Below are 17,716 nucleotides of genomic sequence, written 5' to 3'. Positions count from 1 at the left end.
TTACAATTCGAAGAGTAGTAGTGACGTATTTTTGGGACTTTGCTTTATGGTTTTTTTTATAAGTGAGCGAGGAAAAAGCCGTAAGTTAAAAAGTTTGAAAAAGTTTGTTTTCATAAAAAATTGGAAGATTGGAGAAAAGAGTGATAATTTTGTTCCCTCCTTCTTTTGAACCAGAGCTTTTTATAGTCTTGATCGCATGAAACAAAAATTTTATTTCTACTTGTATTATTTGGAAAATTATTTAAATTTTCCTATTTTTAATGTCAATTTATTTTTTGACCGATTTTTTGTTTTTTTTATTGACTTGAGAGTGTTTTTTCTCCGCGTTGATGTGTCTTACCAGTAGATAATAGTTATTTAAAATCTACCTGCAGCGACGGAGACGACTTTGAGCTGTTTTTGAAATTATATGGTCTATTAAGTGCTCGTTGGGAAGAATATTTTGACGCAAATTCTAGACTTTCCGATTCAATTTTGTCTGTTTGCTTTTTACCGATTCATTATCAGCAGTATTTGTATCCTTCATCAAAATTCTTTCCTACTCAAGAATTTTTTTGATTAAAGCTTGTTTTTCTATTTGTTGTGCCCTTTTTTTTAGTTAATTAGTAATAACTTGAGTTGGTTTTGATTGCAGAAAACTAATTAAATAAAGTCAAATTTTGGCCCATTCCTATCTCAATTTTTTAAGTTCTATTTTTTAATAGCCGCACAGCGATAGCTGGGGCTATTATTGGCCTTCTCTTGGTTTTTTTTATTTCGTCGTCATGATTTTTGTTACGACCATATGACGTCACAATCACTTCAAATCTGCTTTTTGTTCATTCGTTCATGCAATTTCAATTGAATTGCGTGCGTGACGTCATTTTTCACTCTTATTGGAGCGAGTTTTTTCGTTCATTCGCGTGATTAAATTTTTGGTCACACTTGACTTACCTCACTCTCAAAAATGAGTTCCTCACTTTGAAATTGACTTTAATTTACTTTAATTCAAAGAGATAAGGTCAAATGGGTGTGTGTCACTCTAAATGAAGGTTATTTGAGAGCAGCTAATAGAGGCAGCAAAAACTTATACAGGTTTTTAATCAAAATATAACATATCAGGCTTCAATGAAAAGACGAATTTTTTTGGGCTGTCTTACTGTTTTTTTTAGACTGCAGATCTACGAAGCTATTGCGGCTATTTTCTGGCAATCTGCCAGCTATGTTGTTATATTGGCGGTGGTTTTTATGTTCAAAAATTGTTCCGCCGTTAATTTTAAGTTTTTTGTGTGGTTGCTAAGAGGGGACACTTGAAGGATAGCTAGGGCAGTTTTTGTAAAATTAATATTTGCCTTTTTGTTCTTTACTTGTCTTGTCGGGAGTTCGGTGGGTCACTGAATTGTCCCTGAATTAAGCGACAAAATTCTTAAATATTCTGGAAGCTCGCTAGTTCTTTGAAGGACTATTGATGCGATAAAAATAATTCCACTTACCCGTTTTTCGAATTTTTTAACCTGATTATTGTATTGAAATGTATAGTTTGTATGATGAAAATTATGTTGTGGAGTTTTCGTGCTATTTTTGAGATGTTTTCACAGTTTTTCGAATGTTGTCAATTACTGATTTTAAACTCAGGGATGTAGTTAAACGAGCAAAAAGTGATTAGTTTTTAAGGTGTGAATGTTTTAAACAGCTCATAAAGCAGAGCCAAGCCAAATGTGTTCACACAAAAGTTAGGTATTTCTCAGAACGAAATTCTAAAGAATTGTTTGCTGGATTTTTTTTAATCAAAATTTGCATCTTGAAGAATTTCCAAAAAATATTCTTTGGTTTTTGACCTAGATTTTGTTTCTTTTTAATGAATAATATATTGTTATGCACAAGTAAAAAGCTGTGTTTAGGTTGTTTTTGCTTGAGTTAAGTCGGGAAATCTTTCGGCAATTTTTTACTGTTCACACTTTTTTGGACGTTTGCTAATGAGAAATCAAAATGGATTATAGTAAAAATGGATTTTAGTCACGCTGAAGTAGTAAAGGGAGCGATAATTGAATAGCTTTATGGTTTAATTTTTTTCAGGTTGCTGTTGGAGGAAACCGAAAAAGGTTTCTGGAAATTTCGGTTTTTCAGAAAATTATTTTTCACGTGCGGTAATTTGGCTTGTTTATTTTTTATCTTTGATATTTGTGAATGCGTCTTAAGATGGTGAGCGTGTTCTAGTAATGCTAAAATAAAGATCTTACAATCACTCAAAGGGATTTAATAGTTGTTAAGGCGGAGACTTAACTTTAAAGTTTTAATGACCTTGACATAAGGATATTTTTTGAAAAATCAGTTTCTTTGGAATTCGCCAGTTTTTGTAGCTGGTTTTATTGTTTAATTACTCTTGAACACGTTTGAAGCATTTATTGTGGGCGTCTGTCTTTTTCATGCAATTTTTAACCCTTTTCAAACCGATTTCACTTTCGAGTCGATTTCTTTCGAATTCTTTTCTCGAATTCTTTTCACTTTCGAATTCTTTTCATTTTCGAATTCTTATCACTTTCAAATTCTTTCGAGTTCTATTCATCAGTGACTTTTTCACGCTTGACTTAATGATTTTTTGCTTGATCTAAGTTGCCCATTTTGAGAAATTAAGTGTGCATTGACAAAATAAAAAAGCGTTTTTAATTTAGAAGAGCATGAGAACCTGAAAGGGGAGGGGTAAGAGCGTCTGTCTAGGACGCAAGAGGACGCGGATTCCAATCCCTTTATAGTCGGAATTTTTTGCTACTATAAAGTATTTTCTTTGTCACAGCCTCCTCTGAATTAAGGTGCCCCCCATTTGTTCGAGAAAAATTTTTCCGACGTTAGTCGGTTTTTGTTTGATATATAATAAATATCTCAAGTTTTATTGCGAGTTTCGGTGATTTCTCAATGTCAATTATTTTAAATCGAGAGCACTCATTTTCAGCCTTCAGTAAAGTTTAAATAATGACAAATTTGTTATGCGTTGTCCTTTTTTGCTCAAATTTTCTTCAAAATTTATGTTTGCTGCCTAAAGTTTCTCATTTTTTTCTAGAATGTTATTGGATTCAATTGTTTCAAGCAAAATGCATAAAGTTTTCTATTTTGTAATATTTGTTTATTTCCGTGTATCTATCGGTATATACTTTGTTAACTATCAACTGTGTTGATAATGGGGCTGATTGTCAGGTCTTTACTTCGTTCGTTTCTTTGCATTGTAATTTCTGGACTGGTCTTATGTTTGTTATTTCGTCGTTCTTTTTGTTGTGAGCATTTGATCACGCGTCAAAAATTTAAAGTATGACTTCATTGCTGTCTCTTACCTCTATAATTCTGTTTTTACCCCTGCAATCTAAACTGAGACTTTAAACTGATCTATATTATTATAAATCTTAAAAGTTATTGTTTTTTGAAAATGTTTGAGAATTAGGATAAATACAAAATCAGAGTTTGAGTTGCAATTTTTAGTCTTTTTTTCTGACTGGCTTTTTTTAAAATTAAGGGTCTCAACTGTCAATTTCGCGGCTAGTGTCCGGCAATCTGCCGCCAATTTTTTTATGAGTCACGTAACTTTTACTTCATATTAAATTGATTGTCATTTCATTTCAGAATGCAGATCATACTGAGACTGTTCATGATCATCATCATCATCATACTAGCTCAGCTGATTCATCTAAACTGATCGATGACGATGATAAGTATTTCGACTGTCCCCTTTCGCAAGTTGATTCCGACACACTTTCAATAAGGGATCCAGGCATGCCTATAAGCTTTTCGGACAATTTTGATCCTCAAAGTCATCGAGATATTGGCAGCCAACAGGCTCTTCAGAATGAAGAAACTTCTCAATCGTTAGAATTGGACGCCATCAGTGATTCGTTTGATTCCTCCGAAGCTCTGTTGTCAAAAGGAAAACTTCATAGCCTTCTTGACAAAACCGCTGATGCGCCTTTTACGTCAGTTTCGACAGATAAATTGGAAATCGTAATGGATGATTCAAAACTTAATAGCGCAATCCTTTCCGCAGATTCTACCAAGTTTGAAAGTAACACAGAATGTGGCATTAATTCTTGTAAAACATTGAAAGGCGCAGCTCCAATCGCAACTACTCATGTTTTCCACTGCGGAGACGACAGCAGAATTGAAAGTTCTGAACCAGAATTCAGTGATCAGTGTACGCACAATTCGATCGATGCAACCACTGTTACGCCTGCTGAGTTTGTGCCAAACTCAGAGAACCTCAACATGGAGACTGAAATCTCTCCGGGTGACAATGGTGCGGCTCTAGTGAGTAACACAGAAAGAGCTGTAACTGCATCTTTTGCAACTGAGTTGACGAAGACCATTATTAGTGACGTTAGATCCACTTTTCATCATCAAACACCAAAGAGCACCACCCTATGTGTGAATCCATGTCACAAAGATCCCTCCTCCGAGGCACCTCCTCTTTATGACAGTAGAATTAGTGATCTTTGTGTTGCAGCCTATCAGACTAGTGTGCTCTACACTGATGCTTACTCTAGTAGTATTTCTAGTTCTAGTCCTATCTCTATCCCACCTCACTCTTCGCTCCTCACTCTTCAACCAGCACCCCTGTCAACCACTCTGTCTTCTAATGTTGAACAAGATGTCCTGGTTGACAGTAAAGACCTGATTAAGGGTAGTAATGTTGTGCTACATCATTATGAAAACAAATCTGTGTCATTGTCAAGTTGCTTGGAGCCCTCACCCATCTCATTGATAGCACCTTTGTCTGTCCCTGATTGTGATAGCACTTCAATCGACACTCCTTTATTCAATAGAAGTAATAGCGCAATTGACCCTCAAGCTGATACATCAAATGCACTCCACTCATTGTCAATGAAATGTCACGACTCAGATTTAAGCCATGTAAAGACAAATGGCATTGATAAATATGGAGAAAGTAAGGCGAAAACTAGCGACGAGAGTAAGTTCACCTGCACTGATCAATCTTCAACTTCAAATGATGTGTTGAATGGAGGATGTGGTAACAATAGCCACAAGTGTGCCAGTGAAGTGAGTCGCAAAGTGCGACTGAGGGTGAGTACTCCTGGTCTCTCGTCCAGAAAACATGCAATTGCTTCCATTTGAACTATTTCCTCAGCTGAATGGAGTGTTGTAGTTTCTTATAGCTCACTTTCCTTTTTGATTGTAAAACCAAGTGTGTATCAGTTGTCCCCAGACAAAGTTTGTAGCAATTGTTTGGGTCCTGTTGTCTTTCTGCGGTTGATCGATTTTTCGCCAGACAGAACAGACTTTCCGAGAGACGTTTTCATGCTTGACTTATTCATTTTTGCGTGATATAAATTGAGTCTCGTTTAATGACGTGTTAATTTATTAATTTTAGAATCTAACCGAATGTGCAGAATTGGACACAACAAATAAGAACATTTTGACTTCAAGAAAAATTTGTTCTTTTTAATAGCCGCCGTCAGATATCACAATGCGTGCTCCTGTCAAAATTATGACTTTTGATCTAGTTTTTTTGAGTCTTTATGATCTCTAAATGATGTCGTTCTTCTTATGTTAGCCAGTTTCAATGATGTCAATGCTAGAATCGTTGTCGTTATGAGGAATAAAGTTTTTACCAAATTTTTTCATCAAATCTGGTAAGATAGATAATAACTGTTTTAAGACATATAACAGATCAGCCCTCAATGAAAAGACGAATTTTTTTCTGTTCTTTTTTACTGTTTTTTTTAGACTGCCGATCTACCAATCTATTGCGGCTGTTTTCTAGCAATCTGTTCAGGCGTTTAGAAGTCATTTTTATGAGTGAGGTCAGATATGATCAAAAAATAACCAGGCCGATGACTTAAAATTGAACAAAAACAGGCTATGTCCAAAAGAACTAAACATACCCGGCAGATTGCCGGAAAATAGCCGCCGTTGATTCCCATAACCCTATTAGGATCGAAAGGAAAGAAAATATCAACAAAAATTGATTTTTGTATAAAAACATTTTTAAGTGCGATTTATTTTGATTGAACATACTACTGTCTCTCAGTGGGAGGCTACCGGGTCTAGTATCAATACCAATAAGCATTACTTCGTCAAAATTTTTTTTCGATTTACCCATTTTGCCGCTTTTTCGACATGTTGCGTGAAATCTATTTGACTTCTCTAGGCTAGTTTCACTCTTGTCATTCTGCTCGAAGTACTTTTAAGCAGCAGCTGCTCAGCAAAGCAATTCAAAATGAAGAGAGTCAGTATAAAAAAATCAAAGCCAGAAATAGAAACGGGGATAAACCCATAAAGCCCATTTTTAGATGTCCGGTACTTGAATTTTGTTTTCATGTTTTATTTACTATCTATAATGCCTATTGGTATTGGTACTAGACCCTGTAGCCTCTCACTGAGAGACAGGAGTATGCTCAATTACGAAATGACATCAAAATAAATCGCACTTAAGAAAATGTTTTTATACAAAAATCAATTTTGTTGATATTTTCTTTTCTTTCAATCCCAATAGAGTTATGAGAATCAACGGCGGCTAGTTTCCGGCAATCTGCCGGGTATGTTTTTTAATTCACTTTATCTTATCACTTTTTCTTTTTACAAAAGTCACTATTTTCAAGCTTGACTTCTAACTTACCTCACTCGCTGTTTCAACAGAAGGGATTTTAAATTTCAAGCATTGAATTACTTAATATAGCGAATACGGCCCATGTCAAACGAGCAAAATCAATAGAAACGGGAGAAACATATAAAGCCTGGTCATTAAGTCACAGTGCGTTAGGTTATCAAAGTTCATTAGAGCGATTGGTAGCTGGCATTAATAGTATGCTTAATAGGCTTCTGTTTAGAAGCTGAATTAAGTGTAATTTTAGAAACTAACCGAATATGCACAATTTGCACGCCAAATGAGTTCTTTTTCCGTTTCAATCCCTATGTGCGTCAAGCGGGACAATCGTGGCTATTCTCCGGGCATTTGCCGGCTCTGTTTACGTATTCTGGCGGAACTGCTCTACGGAATACAAAATACAAATCTTTGTAAGACTTCGATACTAAAAACGGGCTCTGGGGTTTTTCTTGTTTCATTCTAAGTGCTGTATTTTTAGATTATAAGCTGCGTGCTATTTTGTAGACTCGATAGTCTTTTATAGATATTATTAATTTTAAGGTATCTGAAGGGAGCATTCATATTTGGATAACGGATAAAAAAGAATATAAAATATTGCAAGTTGGTGATATTTTATATTCTCTTGTATGAAAATCTCATTTAGTGACAACTTTGAGTCCTCCGAAAAATTACTGCTAAGGTTGGGCGAAAACGCGACTAGTGTTTGTTCAGGGTTTTGATGATATAGCCGATCGCTTGAATTTTATTTCAAATATTGAATATAAAAATGTTTTAGTACTTATAAAGTGCTATGCGTATGACTTGTCAACGGTTGATCCAATTGTTTTATGTGAATTAGAGTGCTGACATTGTATATTTTGCAGAAGAGCTCCGAGGTGTCTCGACTGAGACAACTGAGACAGACTATGTCGAGGAGTCTGTACAATGAAGCGACAGAGTCGCACGTGCAATTGGACAGCGGACCTTCCTATCTGCCACTATCTTCATCAACAGAACACGGACACCACTTGGGAGGGGAGGGAGAACAGGAGAGTGTGGTGCCATATCCACCACTACGCTCACCCATTCTCACTACTAACTATTCCATACAAGTGAGTCAACACCTGTCTGCTCAGATAACGTTTTTTACTTAGAGAAAAAGAATTGTTCTATTTGTGCAATAATACACCCAAATAATAAATTTAAAACATTTGACTAATACATTTGAATTTGTGTTTAATTTTTAATGAAATTTTTAATTTGTATGCCCCGCGAAAAGATTTTTCAGATTTTTTACTACCAGAGTGCAATAGTTTATCAATTGCTCTTGTACGTAGTTCATAGCAATTATTGTAAACGTGTGTGTCTTTTTTTATGCAAAATTTTCGCTTGACAATTTTGACTTTTCGAGTGACTTTATGCGTTTCACGTGATGTAAAATTCTCTCTCAATCACAATTTCAAGCAGCTGAACTCAATTGGCGGCAATTTAATACTAAAAGTGAATTGAAAAGTGCGCGGAAACGGGTGTCATTTTTTACTTTAAATCTTAATAGTGGTATATGTTAACCTCTAATGTGGTTATTTGAAGCCCAATATAGAACTTCTTAGTCCCATTTAGGCTCCCCCTCCCTCCCTCCCTCCCCCCCCCCCCCGACTAAAGCAGGCTGCAATTGATTAGAGCTCTCACTAGTCGTTCGAGAGCAATGCAATTCTTCCGACGTTTAGTCGGTTATGTTTAAATAGTTACATTTAACGCTTCCGGCCGCGAAACTATTTTTCTGCTTTAATAACATCTACATTTTCGACAAACGATGCTTATGGTTGCCTGAAACAACTTTGTGAAAACTGTTGATTTTTTCTAGGCCCCTGACAAGGAAAACAACAGATTAGCCACGCAATCCAAAAGACCAAGAAGTGCAGTTACTCAAGCCACGCGCAGCTTTAGACCAGCAGCCTTGCCAGCAGGATCTGGCGATTGGGGCAACAAAACCACAAGTCCAGTTTCCACAAGCAGCAGCAATGGCCACGACAGGCGTTATCATCCTCGATCGCCACCACCCTCTGCTCCACCTCTAGCGAAATCAGAAATATTTGACGGTTAATATACAAATACTCTTTTGAAGTAAATCTTGGGAAATGAAACCATAATCAAATCAGATGTCTTTGACGCTTTCTGATTAAGGTATAGGCATTGGTGCTAATTTTTAGCTTCGGTGTCATTGAACAGGCTGTTTTTCAACGAGAGCAATTGTCTCAAATTGGATGTGTTCGAATTACAGGAGTTAGTGTTCGAGTTTAATTTATGCAGATGATACACCTTGGTTGGCGTCTGGCGACAGCTATGATCGGGATATCACTATTGGAAGGAGACCTCGATGCTCAACAACATCGTCGGGATCTAATCACCACCAACACCAATCCAACAATTCTCCCATGGACATCAGAACCAAAAGAGCCCCTCCTAATCAACTACCCTCACCTCTCTTGAGAACCAGTCCCTCATCCCACTGCGATTTGTCTTCTGGGGGATCGACGGGGTCTTCATCTGCTGGACATCATTTCTCGGCAGCTACCACCCCTGCATCGCCCACTGGATATTCTCCTCGGTAATTGATCATATCTTTGGAGTCATTGAGATCGTTTGACAAATAATGAAGAGCATTAGCTGACTACTTTATGTAGAGTTAGATGAAATGTTGTATTAGTCTGATGTCGCTTGAATCTTGCGCTAGATCATCATATCTAAACTGATCTGACATCTTGACGCTGCGTTTTGGTAGTGCCAAATTTTGCTGTGACTTCAATTTGTAGAGCAACATCTAAGTGGAGAGTTGTTTTGAAATTCACCTCAGTACAAGCTCCCTTTTTGAAATGGTGAGTTTTGAGTTTAGAAAATTGAGTTTAAAATTTCGCCTGAACAGAAATCGTTAATTGCTCTCAAAATAAGTTCAGGAATTATTTGGGTCCTGTTGGTCTTTTTAATGCAAGTTTTCGCTTGACCAATTCTCAAAACCAAGTTGAGGGAACACCATTATGTTGATGTAGTGCTTTTTTCACCAGCAAAATTTGTTCCGATTTACTTCTGTTCTGAGGCTATGGGTTTAACTCATCTCTAGAAATTATGGATTTAGATCGTTTCGGATGCTATGAGTACCTCATTTTTGTGGTGAATGTAAAGGGTAGTTGATAAGAAATGAAGGAATGTTTATGAAACTTTCCTTCCTATTTGCTATGTTGCTTGAGTTTTGGTTTTACAGTTATCTCAAAATCCAATGATAGGGAGCTTTTTTTATAGCTGCGAAGCTGTAAGCTGAGCGTAGCTATATTGCGGTGCTCTTGGTTTTTTACAATTCAAAGAATTTGAATTGTATTGGGGCGCTGTCTTTTTTTTTTAAGATCTGTTCACACATTTTCATGATTTTTGAAGTCAAATTGGAGTAGTGATTTTGGTCACGCCGAAACAGGAAATGGAGCGAAAATGCGAATGGTTTTGCGGCGTTAATTTTTTTTCGCTCTAATTTTAAAGTAGATTGAGAAAACGGTGTTTGAACAAAAATTCGGTTTCTCGGTAGTGGTTTTTTGTTCACATGCGGCAATTTCACTCTGATTTTTACTGTTTTTTCAACTTTTTGGATCGGATTTTTTTCTAAATGGTTTTCTCAATCCATTCACAGGTCATTTTAGGCCTAGTTATTGGTTTAAATTAAATTTTCATTTCTCGCTAGTGGTTTTTTTGTTCACATGCGGAATTTGGATATTGATTTTCGGTTTTTTTTCTTATTTTCTTAATCTGATTTTTTAAAAATGGTTTTCTCAATTCACTCATTCACACATTCTGTTTAGTCAATGAAAATTCTTTGAATTGTACGTCAGGACTTGTCCTGCTATGTTTTTTGTTTCGTCGTCTGACGCTCTTTTTTCGTTTTACATTTGTTCACACAGCAAAGCTGAAAAAGTCAAATTTTCTGAATGACTTCTTCCTCTCACTAACGGCGTTTGCGCGCGTGACGTCATTTCTCACTCTCTTTAGCAAAAGTTTTTTGCGTGATTAGATTTTGATCACAAGTGACTTACCTCACTCAATAAAATGACTTTTGCACTTTAAAACTTGAGTTTAATTTGAATTTGTTTAAGGTCAAAGGAACTCATATGTGCAGTAAAGGTCCTTAATAAGAGGCTGCTGCGGAATGAATTTTAACAAGCTTTATTAATTTATCGCTAAATTTTTTTACCTAGTTTTTTGAGCGGCGTCGATTTTTTTTTCAATTTAGATCTGTATCTGTTTCTATCTCTATTATATGGCACGCAGGTCTATTCTTTCGCAGCTATTCCGGCAATCTGCCGGCTATGTTTGATAATTTAAAGAAAATATCCAAAAAAGAATATTTGGTTGGTCACCGTAATCGTTGACCCACCAGTAATTTCGATTACTGGGGGGTCAACTGCAATTTTTGCTGCTGACTGCAATAAGTGAAAAACTGCAAATTTTTGCAATACCAAGCTCCAATATTTCTAGTATTTTTTTTAAAAAAAGGAGTCATCGCATTAGTCACATCTGCACTGATTCTACTGAAGCCCCGGAAATGCAATGATTTTAGGATCAATTTTCTTCGTCAAACTTCAAGACAATTAAACAAACGAATTGGTGGTTGTAAAAGAAGATCAATTTATCCACTAACTAATTGATTACCTCAAATTTAAAAGTAAATCTCTGTTCAAGTTATCACTGCTAGACAATTTGGTTCAAAAAAGTAAGCAGAACTTTTTAATGGCTCTCAAGCAAAATTTGTAGCAATTGCATTAGTTCTGTGCTCTCTATATACGACTCGAATAGGAACAGGTGACGCAAGTTTGTTGATGACTTAAAATTTTGACTTCTACTTTAGAACGTTGACTTCTGTTTTCGAACATTGGATTTTAACAGTAGCGTACTAATACATAGAAATTAGGAACTGCTGATAATATTTGAGGTGAAAAGGTCATTATGAGAAGTTTTCTTCCCATAGCAGTCTCTTCTCCCTATTCAAACTAAAGCTAGTAACGCTAGCCTCTATAAACCGTACCTAGCGACCGTTGAAGACAAACGCTCGAAGCCAGTCATTTGAGAGCATTTCGCCGGCGTTATTCGGTTATGTTTAATTGCTCTCAAATGAACTTAGTAGCAACTATATTAGTCCTGTTGGTCTCTCTAATGCGATTTTTCGCTTCACCGTTTTTTGTCTTACCCATTTGACTCTTCGTCCTCAAAAACTGGATAAACAGATAGCGCCCAGTGGGCATTAAGTTCTCTTAGGGCCTTTCAGCTCACTAGTCTCCAGGATGTGATTCATAAACTGTTTTGGAGACTTATACTTATGGTGTGAAGGGCGGTTCTTAGATGTTGCCCCCCCCCCACACACACACACAAACACACACACACAAATCAGCCCCCTCCCAATCCCTACCCTGCACATCGTACAGGCTGTAAGGGCCCTGTGCAGCCAAAGACCCCCTCCAACCGTTGTCCCCCTCCCACCCTCATCAACCCACCCCACCCCCCCCCCCCCGTGGACCCCCGCTGCGCTCACCTCTCGCCCCTTCAATTAAGCTAAAGCTAGCCTCACTAAACCGTGGCTAGCTACTGACGAAGCCAACCGCTCGCCGGTCGTTAGAGCAATTCGCCCGACCTTAGTCGGATATATTTTCTACTGCTTTGCAGTTACGTTTTGTGTGCGTGACGTCATTTGTTCAGCTTTTAAGTTCAACTTACCTCACTTTATGAAGTGACTTGTGAACTCGCTTATTGAACTTAAATTTTTAGGAACTTTTACTAGTTGAATGTCGATAGTTTGCATCTAAGTACTGCCAAACGTATATGCCCTAATTTGTGAGTATTAGGGGCCTACTTTTTGATTCAAATATTTTGAAAAAGTGTCATTAGGGTTTTCTCCTTGACAGAGCGTATGTGTCTCAAAAATGACACTCCAAAGCTAACCAAAAAATCTTATGGTCTTTTATAGGACTGATGGTCATTCTGTCTATCTTATTTCTTTAGTTGTGTCAGTTCATGGAAGACCACAAGCGTCTATCGCAGCTATTTTCCGGCAATCTGATTGCTATGTTTTTCTCGATTGGTCTGAACTTGCTTAACAATCCTGATTGCAACTTTCATATTTATGATAAATAGTCGGAGGTCGATGACAATTAGATCAATTTTTTTTTCATTGATTCTTTCAGGAAGGAATCAGGTAAAGATGCCTATGGCAACTTATTTTGAAAGACTGTTGGGTTCTCTAAAACATTTGAGCGGTGGATTTTCCTACCTAGTTTTTCAAGTTAGTTTCAGCAAAATTGTTTGTATTTTCTGTATGATCCTATGATTTTTATGCGCTTCTTGCTGATACTGTTTTACTAAACAAATAATGAACAGTGATTCTTAGTTCCTTAAAATGGGGTCTAATAACAGTAGGGCCTATCAGCTCACTAGTCTTAGTTTGCATCTAAGTACTGCCAAACGTATATGCCCTAATTTGTGAGTATTAGGGGCCTACTTTTTGATTCAAATATTTTGAAAAAGTGTCATTAGGGTTTTCTCCTTGACAGAGCGCATGTGTCTCAAAAATGACACTCCAAAGCTAACCAAAAAATCTTATGGTCTTTTATAGGACTGATGGTCATTCTGTCTATCTTATTTCTTTAGTTGTGTCAGTTCATGGAAGACCACAAGCGTCTATCGCAGCTATTTTCCGGCAATCTGATTGCTATGTTTTTCTCGATTGGTCTGAACTTGCTTAACAATCCTGATTGCAACTTTCATATTTATGATAAATAGTCGGAGGTCGATGACAATTAGATCAATTTTTTTTCATTGATTCTTTCAGGAAGGAATCAGGTAAAGATGCCTATGGCAACTTATTTTGAAAGACTGTTGGGTTCTCTAAAACATTTGAGCGGTGGATTTTCCTACCTAGTTTTTCAATTTAGTTTCAGCAAAATTGTTTGTATTTTCTGTATGATCCTATGATTTTTATGCGCTTCTTGCTGATACTGTTTTACTAAACAAATAATTAACAGTGATTCTTAGTTCCTTAAAATGGGGTCTAATAACAGTAGGGCCTATCAGCTCACTAGTCTCCAGTTTTTCCTACCTAGTTTTTCAAGTTAGTTTCAGCAAAATTGTTTGTATTTTCTGTATGATCCTATGATTTTTATGCGCTTCTTGCTGATAAACTAGGATTTTCCTACCTAGTTTTTCAAGTTAGTTTCAGCAAAATTGTTTGTATTTTTTGTATGATCCTATGTTTTTTATGCGCTTCTTGCTGATACTGTTTTCCTTAAAATGGGGTCTAATAACAGTAGGGCCTATCAGCTCACTAGTCTCCCGACGTTAGTCGGTTATGTTTATTAGCCGCCTCAACTTCTAAGCCGGCTGTTATAGTGCTCCTATTAGAATTCAAATGATTTGAATTTTATTGGGGTGCTTTCTGTTTTAAAAGATATGTACACATTTTCATGATTTTTGAAGTCAAATTGGAGGAGTAGTGATTTTGGTCACGCCGAAAGAGGAATAGGGGCGAAAAAGTGAGTGGTTTTGCGGTGTTAAATTTATTCGCTCTATTTTTAAAGTAGAGTGAGAAAACGGTGTTTGAACAAAAATTCGCTTTCTCGCTGGTGGTTTTTTGTTCACATGCGGCAATTTCACTTTGATGTTTACGGTTGTTTCGATTTTTTTTGATCGGATTTTTTCTAAATGGTTTTCCCAATACATTCATAGTTCATTCTAGGCCTAGTTTTTTTGTTTGAACCAAGTTTCGATTTCTCGCAAGTGGTTTTTTGTTCATATGCGGCATTTTGGCATTGGTTTTCTGTTTTTTTTTTAAATATTTTTTATCTAATTTTTTTTGGAAATGGTTTTTCCAATTCTCCCACAGTCCGTTCTAAGTCTAGTTTTTTGTTTAGTCAATGAAAATTCTTTGAATTGTACGTCAGGACTTGTCCTGCTATGTTTTTTTCGTCGAATAATTTTTTTTCGCTTTACCTTAGTTCAAAGCTTGTTCAATATTTTGGGTGAAATCGTTTTGACTTCTCTAAGCTAGTTTCACTCTTCTGCTAAAAGTGTTTTTAGACAGCAGTTGCTCAGCAAAGCAATTCCAAATGAACAGATTCAGTATCAAAAAACGAAATTAGAAATAGAATCAGGATAAACCCATAAAGCCCATTTTTAGATGCCCGTTCTCAAACTTTGTTCTTAGTTACCATCTCTAATGCTTATTTGTATTGATACTAGCGCCTGTGTCGTTTCACTACGAAACAGGAATATGGTCAGCTCCAAAATGAGATCAAAATAGTTTGCACTTTTAAATTTTTTGTGTACAAAAGTCATTTTTTTCATTAGTTTTTCTCTTCTTCAATCCCAATCTTGGTTATGGGTGTCAACGGCGACTTTTTTCCGGCAATCTGCTGGGTATGTTTTAAATATATAAAAATTTCTAAAGGAAATAGACGGGATAATAATTTGTAAATGGAGTTTGGTTCATATGGCGTTTTTTTAAATCATTGCAATTGTCCGAAATATGTATCGAACAATGTACGAGCTACAATTGAGGTTAAGATTCCTTATTCTGACTGACTTTGTAGAATGATGCTCTATTTCAGTGGAGGAGCAGGCACTAGAGATACGGCTACGCTGGAAAGAGGACAGATGTCGGCTTCCCATTCGCCTCTAGATATGATCAGAGGTGCTCTCATCCCCCGCTCCAATCACTCCAACAATGGTACTCACCATCAACAACCCGGAAGAAAGGGCAGATCCTCGTCTACTTTGAGGCGAAGCTGCAGTTACGAGTCAATATCTACTGAACACAACTCAAGCACCAGCAAGTGCGTTACTGTTTTCTTTGTTGAAATTGCTAGATAAAGCGAAGTCGCCAATTATGATAATTTGGGGTTAATGGGTTCTGTTTTGTCAGACGACAACATCTTTTGAAGCCATGGGTGAGTTCTGGCTTATCCTGTGTCTGTGTGAGATTAAGTTGTTCACTCGCCGTATCGTGCTTCTCTGCTTGAATTAGCGGCTTCATAGATCAAGCGGCTTTCACCAACCAAAAATATTTCAGTCACTCTGTTCGTTTCACGATTCTGTTAATAGTACAAAATGAGTTAGTTATACTTACGGTCCTATTCAATACACAAAAATTTGATTTTAATTTTAGAGAAAGAATTAAATTAGAGTATTCAAGCATTTTATGGTGAAAAAAGGATAGAATCAGCGCGAGACCGTGAAACTAAATATTTCAGCCGGTCCATAGAAAACACTCTCCAATGAAAAAGACTGATCTGACCTACTTTTGGAAACAAAAATGACCTACTATCATTTAGATAATTAGAAGAGAACACACTCCCTACCTGGAGTGTAAACGAGCATTAAAGAATTGGGAAACTCTTTTAACTGCAAAAGTGTTAGTAATAGACTTGAACGCTCAATTGTCAAGAAAGCTATTGAGAAGTGGATTAATGTACCCGTTCAGCTAAAAGCTCTGAACAAGAAAAAACTTTACCTGAAAATTAAAATTCCATCTTATGCAACAGTTTTTGCAAATTGTAGTAGCTACTCGTCTTAGGGTGCCATCGGCTGCCCAGAAATTAGATTTTAAAAAGACTTAATTAGGGCCTTATATCTTTATTAATAGACGCCTCAGCTTCTCTGTCGGCTATTATAGCGCTGCTATTTTTTACAATTCATAGAATTTGAATTGTATTCGGGCGTTGTCTTAAGATCTGTTTACACATTTTCATGATTTTTGACGTCAAATTGGAGTAGTGATTTTGGCCGAAGCAGGAAGTGGAGCGAAAAAGCGAGTGGTTTTGCGGCGTGAAATTTTTTCACTCTAATTTTAAAGTAAAGTGAAAAAACGGCGTTTGAACAAAAATTGGCTTTTTCGATGGTGGTTTTTTGTTCACATGCGGCAATTTCACTTCAATTTTTACTGTTTTTAATAGCCGCCCTCATCTTCTCAGCCGGCTATTATAGCGCTCCTATTTTTTTTTACTTCGTCGCTTTACCCATTTCGCTTTTTTTTCGCTTTACCCATTTTGGCGCTTTTTCGACATTTTGCGTAAAATCTTTTTGACTTCTTTAGGCTAGTTTCACTCTTCTGTCATTCTGCTCAAAGTCCTTTTAAACAGCAGTTGCTCAGCAAAGCAATTCAAGAGAGTCAGTATAAAAAAATAGAAGCGGGATAAACCCATAAAGCCCATTTTTAGATGCCCGGTACTTGAACTTTGTTCTCATAAGTTTTAGTTACTATCTATAAAGCTTATTGGTATTGATACTAGACCCTGTAGCCTCTCTCTGAGAGACAGAAGTATGTTCAATTACGAAATGACATCAAAATAAATTGGACTTAAAAATGTTTTTGTACAAAAATCCATTTTTGTTGATATTTTTTCTTTCAATCCCAATAGATTTATGGGAATCAAAGGCGGCTATTTTCCGGCAATCTGCTGGGTATGTTTTTGAATTTTCGTATCGGTTTTTTTTGTAAATGGTTTTACCAAACCATTCATAGTCCATTCTAGGCCTAGTTTTTTGTTTGAACCAAATTTCCTTTTGGTAGTGGTATTTTGTTCGCATGCGGTATTTTTACTTCGATTTTCTGATTAATTGCTGTCAAACGGAGTTTGTAGCAATTGTAATAGTCCTGTCGGTCTTTTTCTGCAATTTTTCGCTTGCCCGATTTTTCCTCTGACGCTTTCGACTTTTCGTCCTCAAAAACGGGATAAACAGATAGCGCCCAGCGGGCATTAAGTGCTCTTAGAGCCTTTCAGCTCTGCTCCAGCTCAAACTGTTTTGGAGACTTATACTTATGGTGTAAAGGGTGGTTCGTAGTGGTTGAAGACACCCCACTGCTTACCCCCCCCACTATTGCCCCCACCCCACTGTTGCACAACCCCTCCCTCCCCATCACCCCCCCCCCTATTGCCCCACCCCTCCCTATTGCCCCCACCCCACTGTTGCTCACTCACTCCCTCCCCGTCAGCCCCCCCCCCGTGGCTACTTTCGAACCGATCGCTAAAAACGCGCATTTTAATACTAATTTTTACAATTCTTTCATACTAATTTTCAATTTTTTCAAGGTTTTTGAAATTTTTGTCATTTTTTGAATTCTTT

The 17,716-nt window shown here is 36.9% G+C and overlaps 1 protein-coding gene across 3 annotated transcripts in view; it reads left to right on the top strand.

The window, feature by feature from the left end:
- LOC142341419 (uncharacterized) overlaps nucleotides 1–17,716 on the top strand; it is a 57,207-nt gene that overhangs the window by 11,916 nt on the left and 27,575 nt on the right. The window contains exons 8-12 of one of the 3 annotated variants that reach the window (XM_075392349.1): nucleotides 3,592–4,269; nucleotides 7,450–7,677; nucleotides 8,430–8,664; nucleotides 8,876–9,173; nucleotides 15,202–15,426. In XM_075392349.1, the coding sequence (XP_075248464.1) occupies nucleotides 3,592–4,269; nucleotides 7,450–7,677; nucleotides 8,430–8,664; nucleotides 8,876–9,173; nucleotides 15,202–15,426 (1,664 nt within the window). Of the gene's footprint in view, nucleotides 1–3,591; nucleotides 5,044–7,449; nucleotides 7,678–8,429; nucleotides 8,665–8,875; nucleotides 9,174–15,201; nucleotides 15,427–17,716 lie in introns of all 3 variants that reach the window. The other 2 variants (XM_075392348.1, XM_075392350.1) reach the window with 2 other exon arrangements.

The sequence above is a fragment of the Convolutriloba macropyga genome, chromosome 6 (genome assembly GCF_964194025.1).
Source record: "Convolutriloba macropyga chromosome 6, txConMacr16.3, whole genome shotgun sequence".
In the NCBI taxonomy this organism is placed as follows: domain Eukaryota; kingdom Metazoa; phylum Xenacoelomorpha; order Acoela; family Convolutidae; genus Convolutriloba; species Convolutriloba macropyga.
Note: the sequence above shows the minus strand (reverse complement) of the source record. Positions and strands in the feature narration are given on the sequence as shown.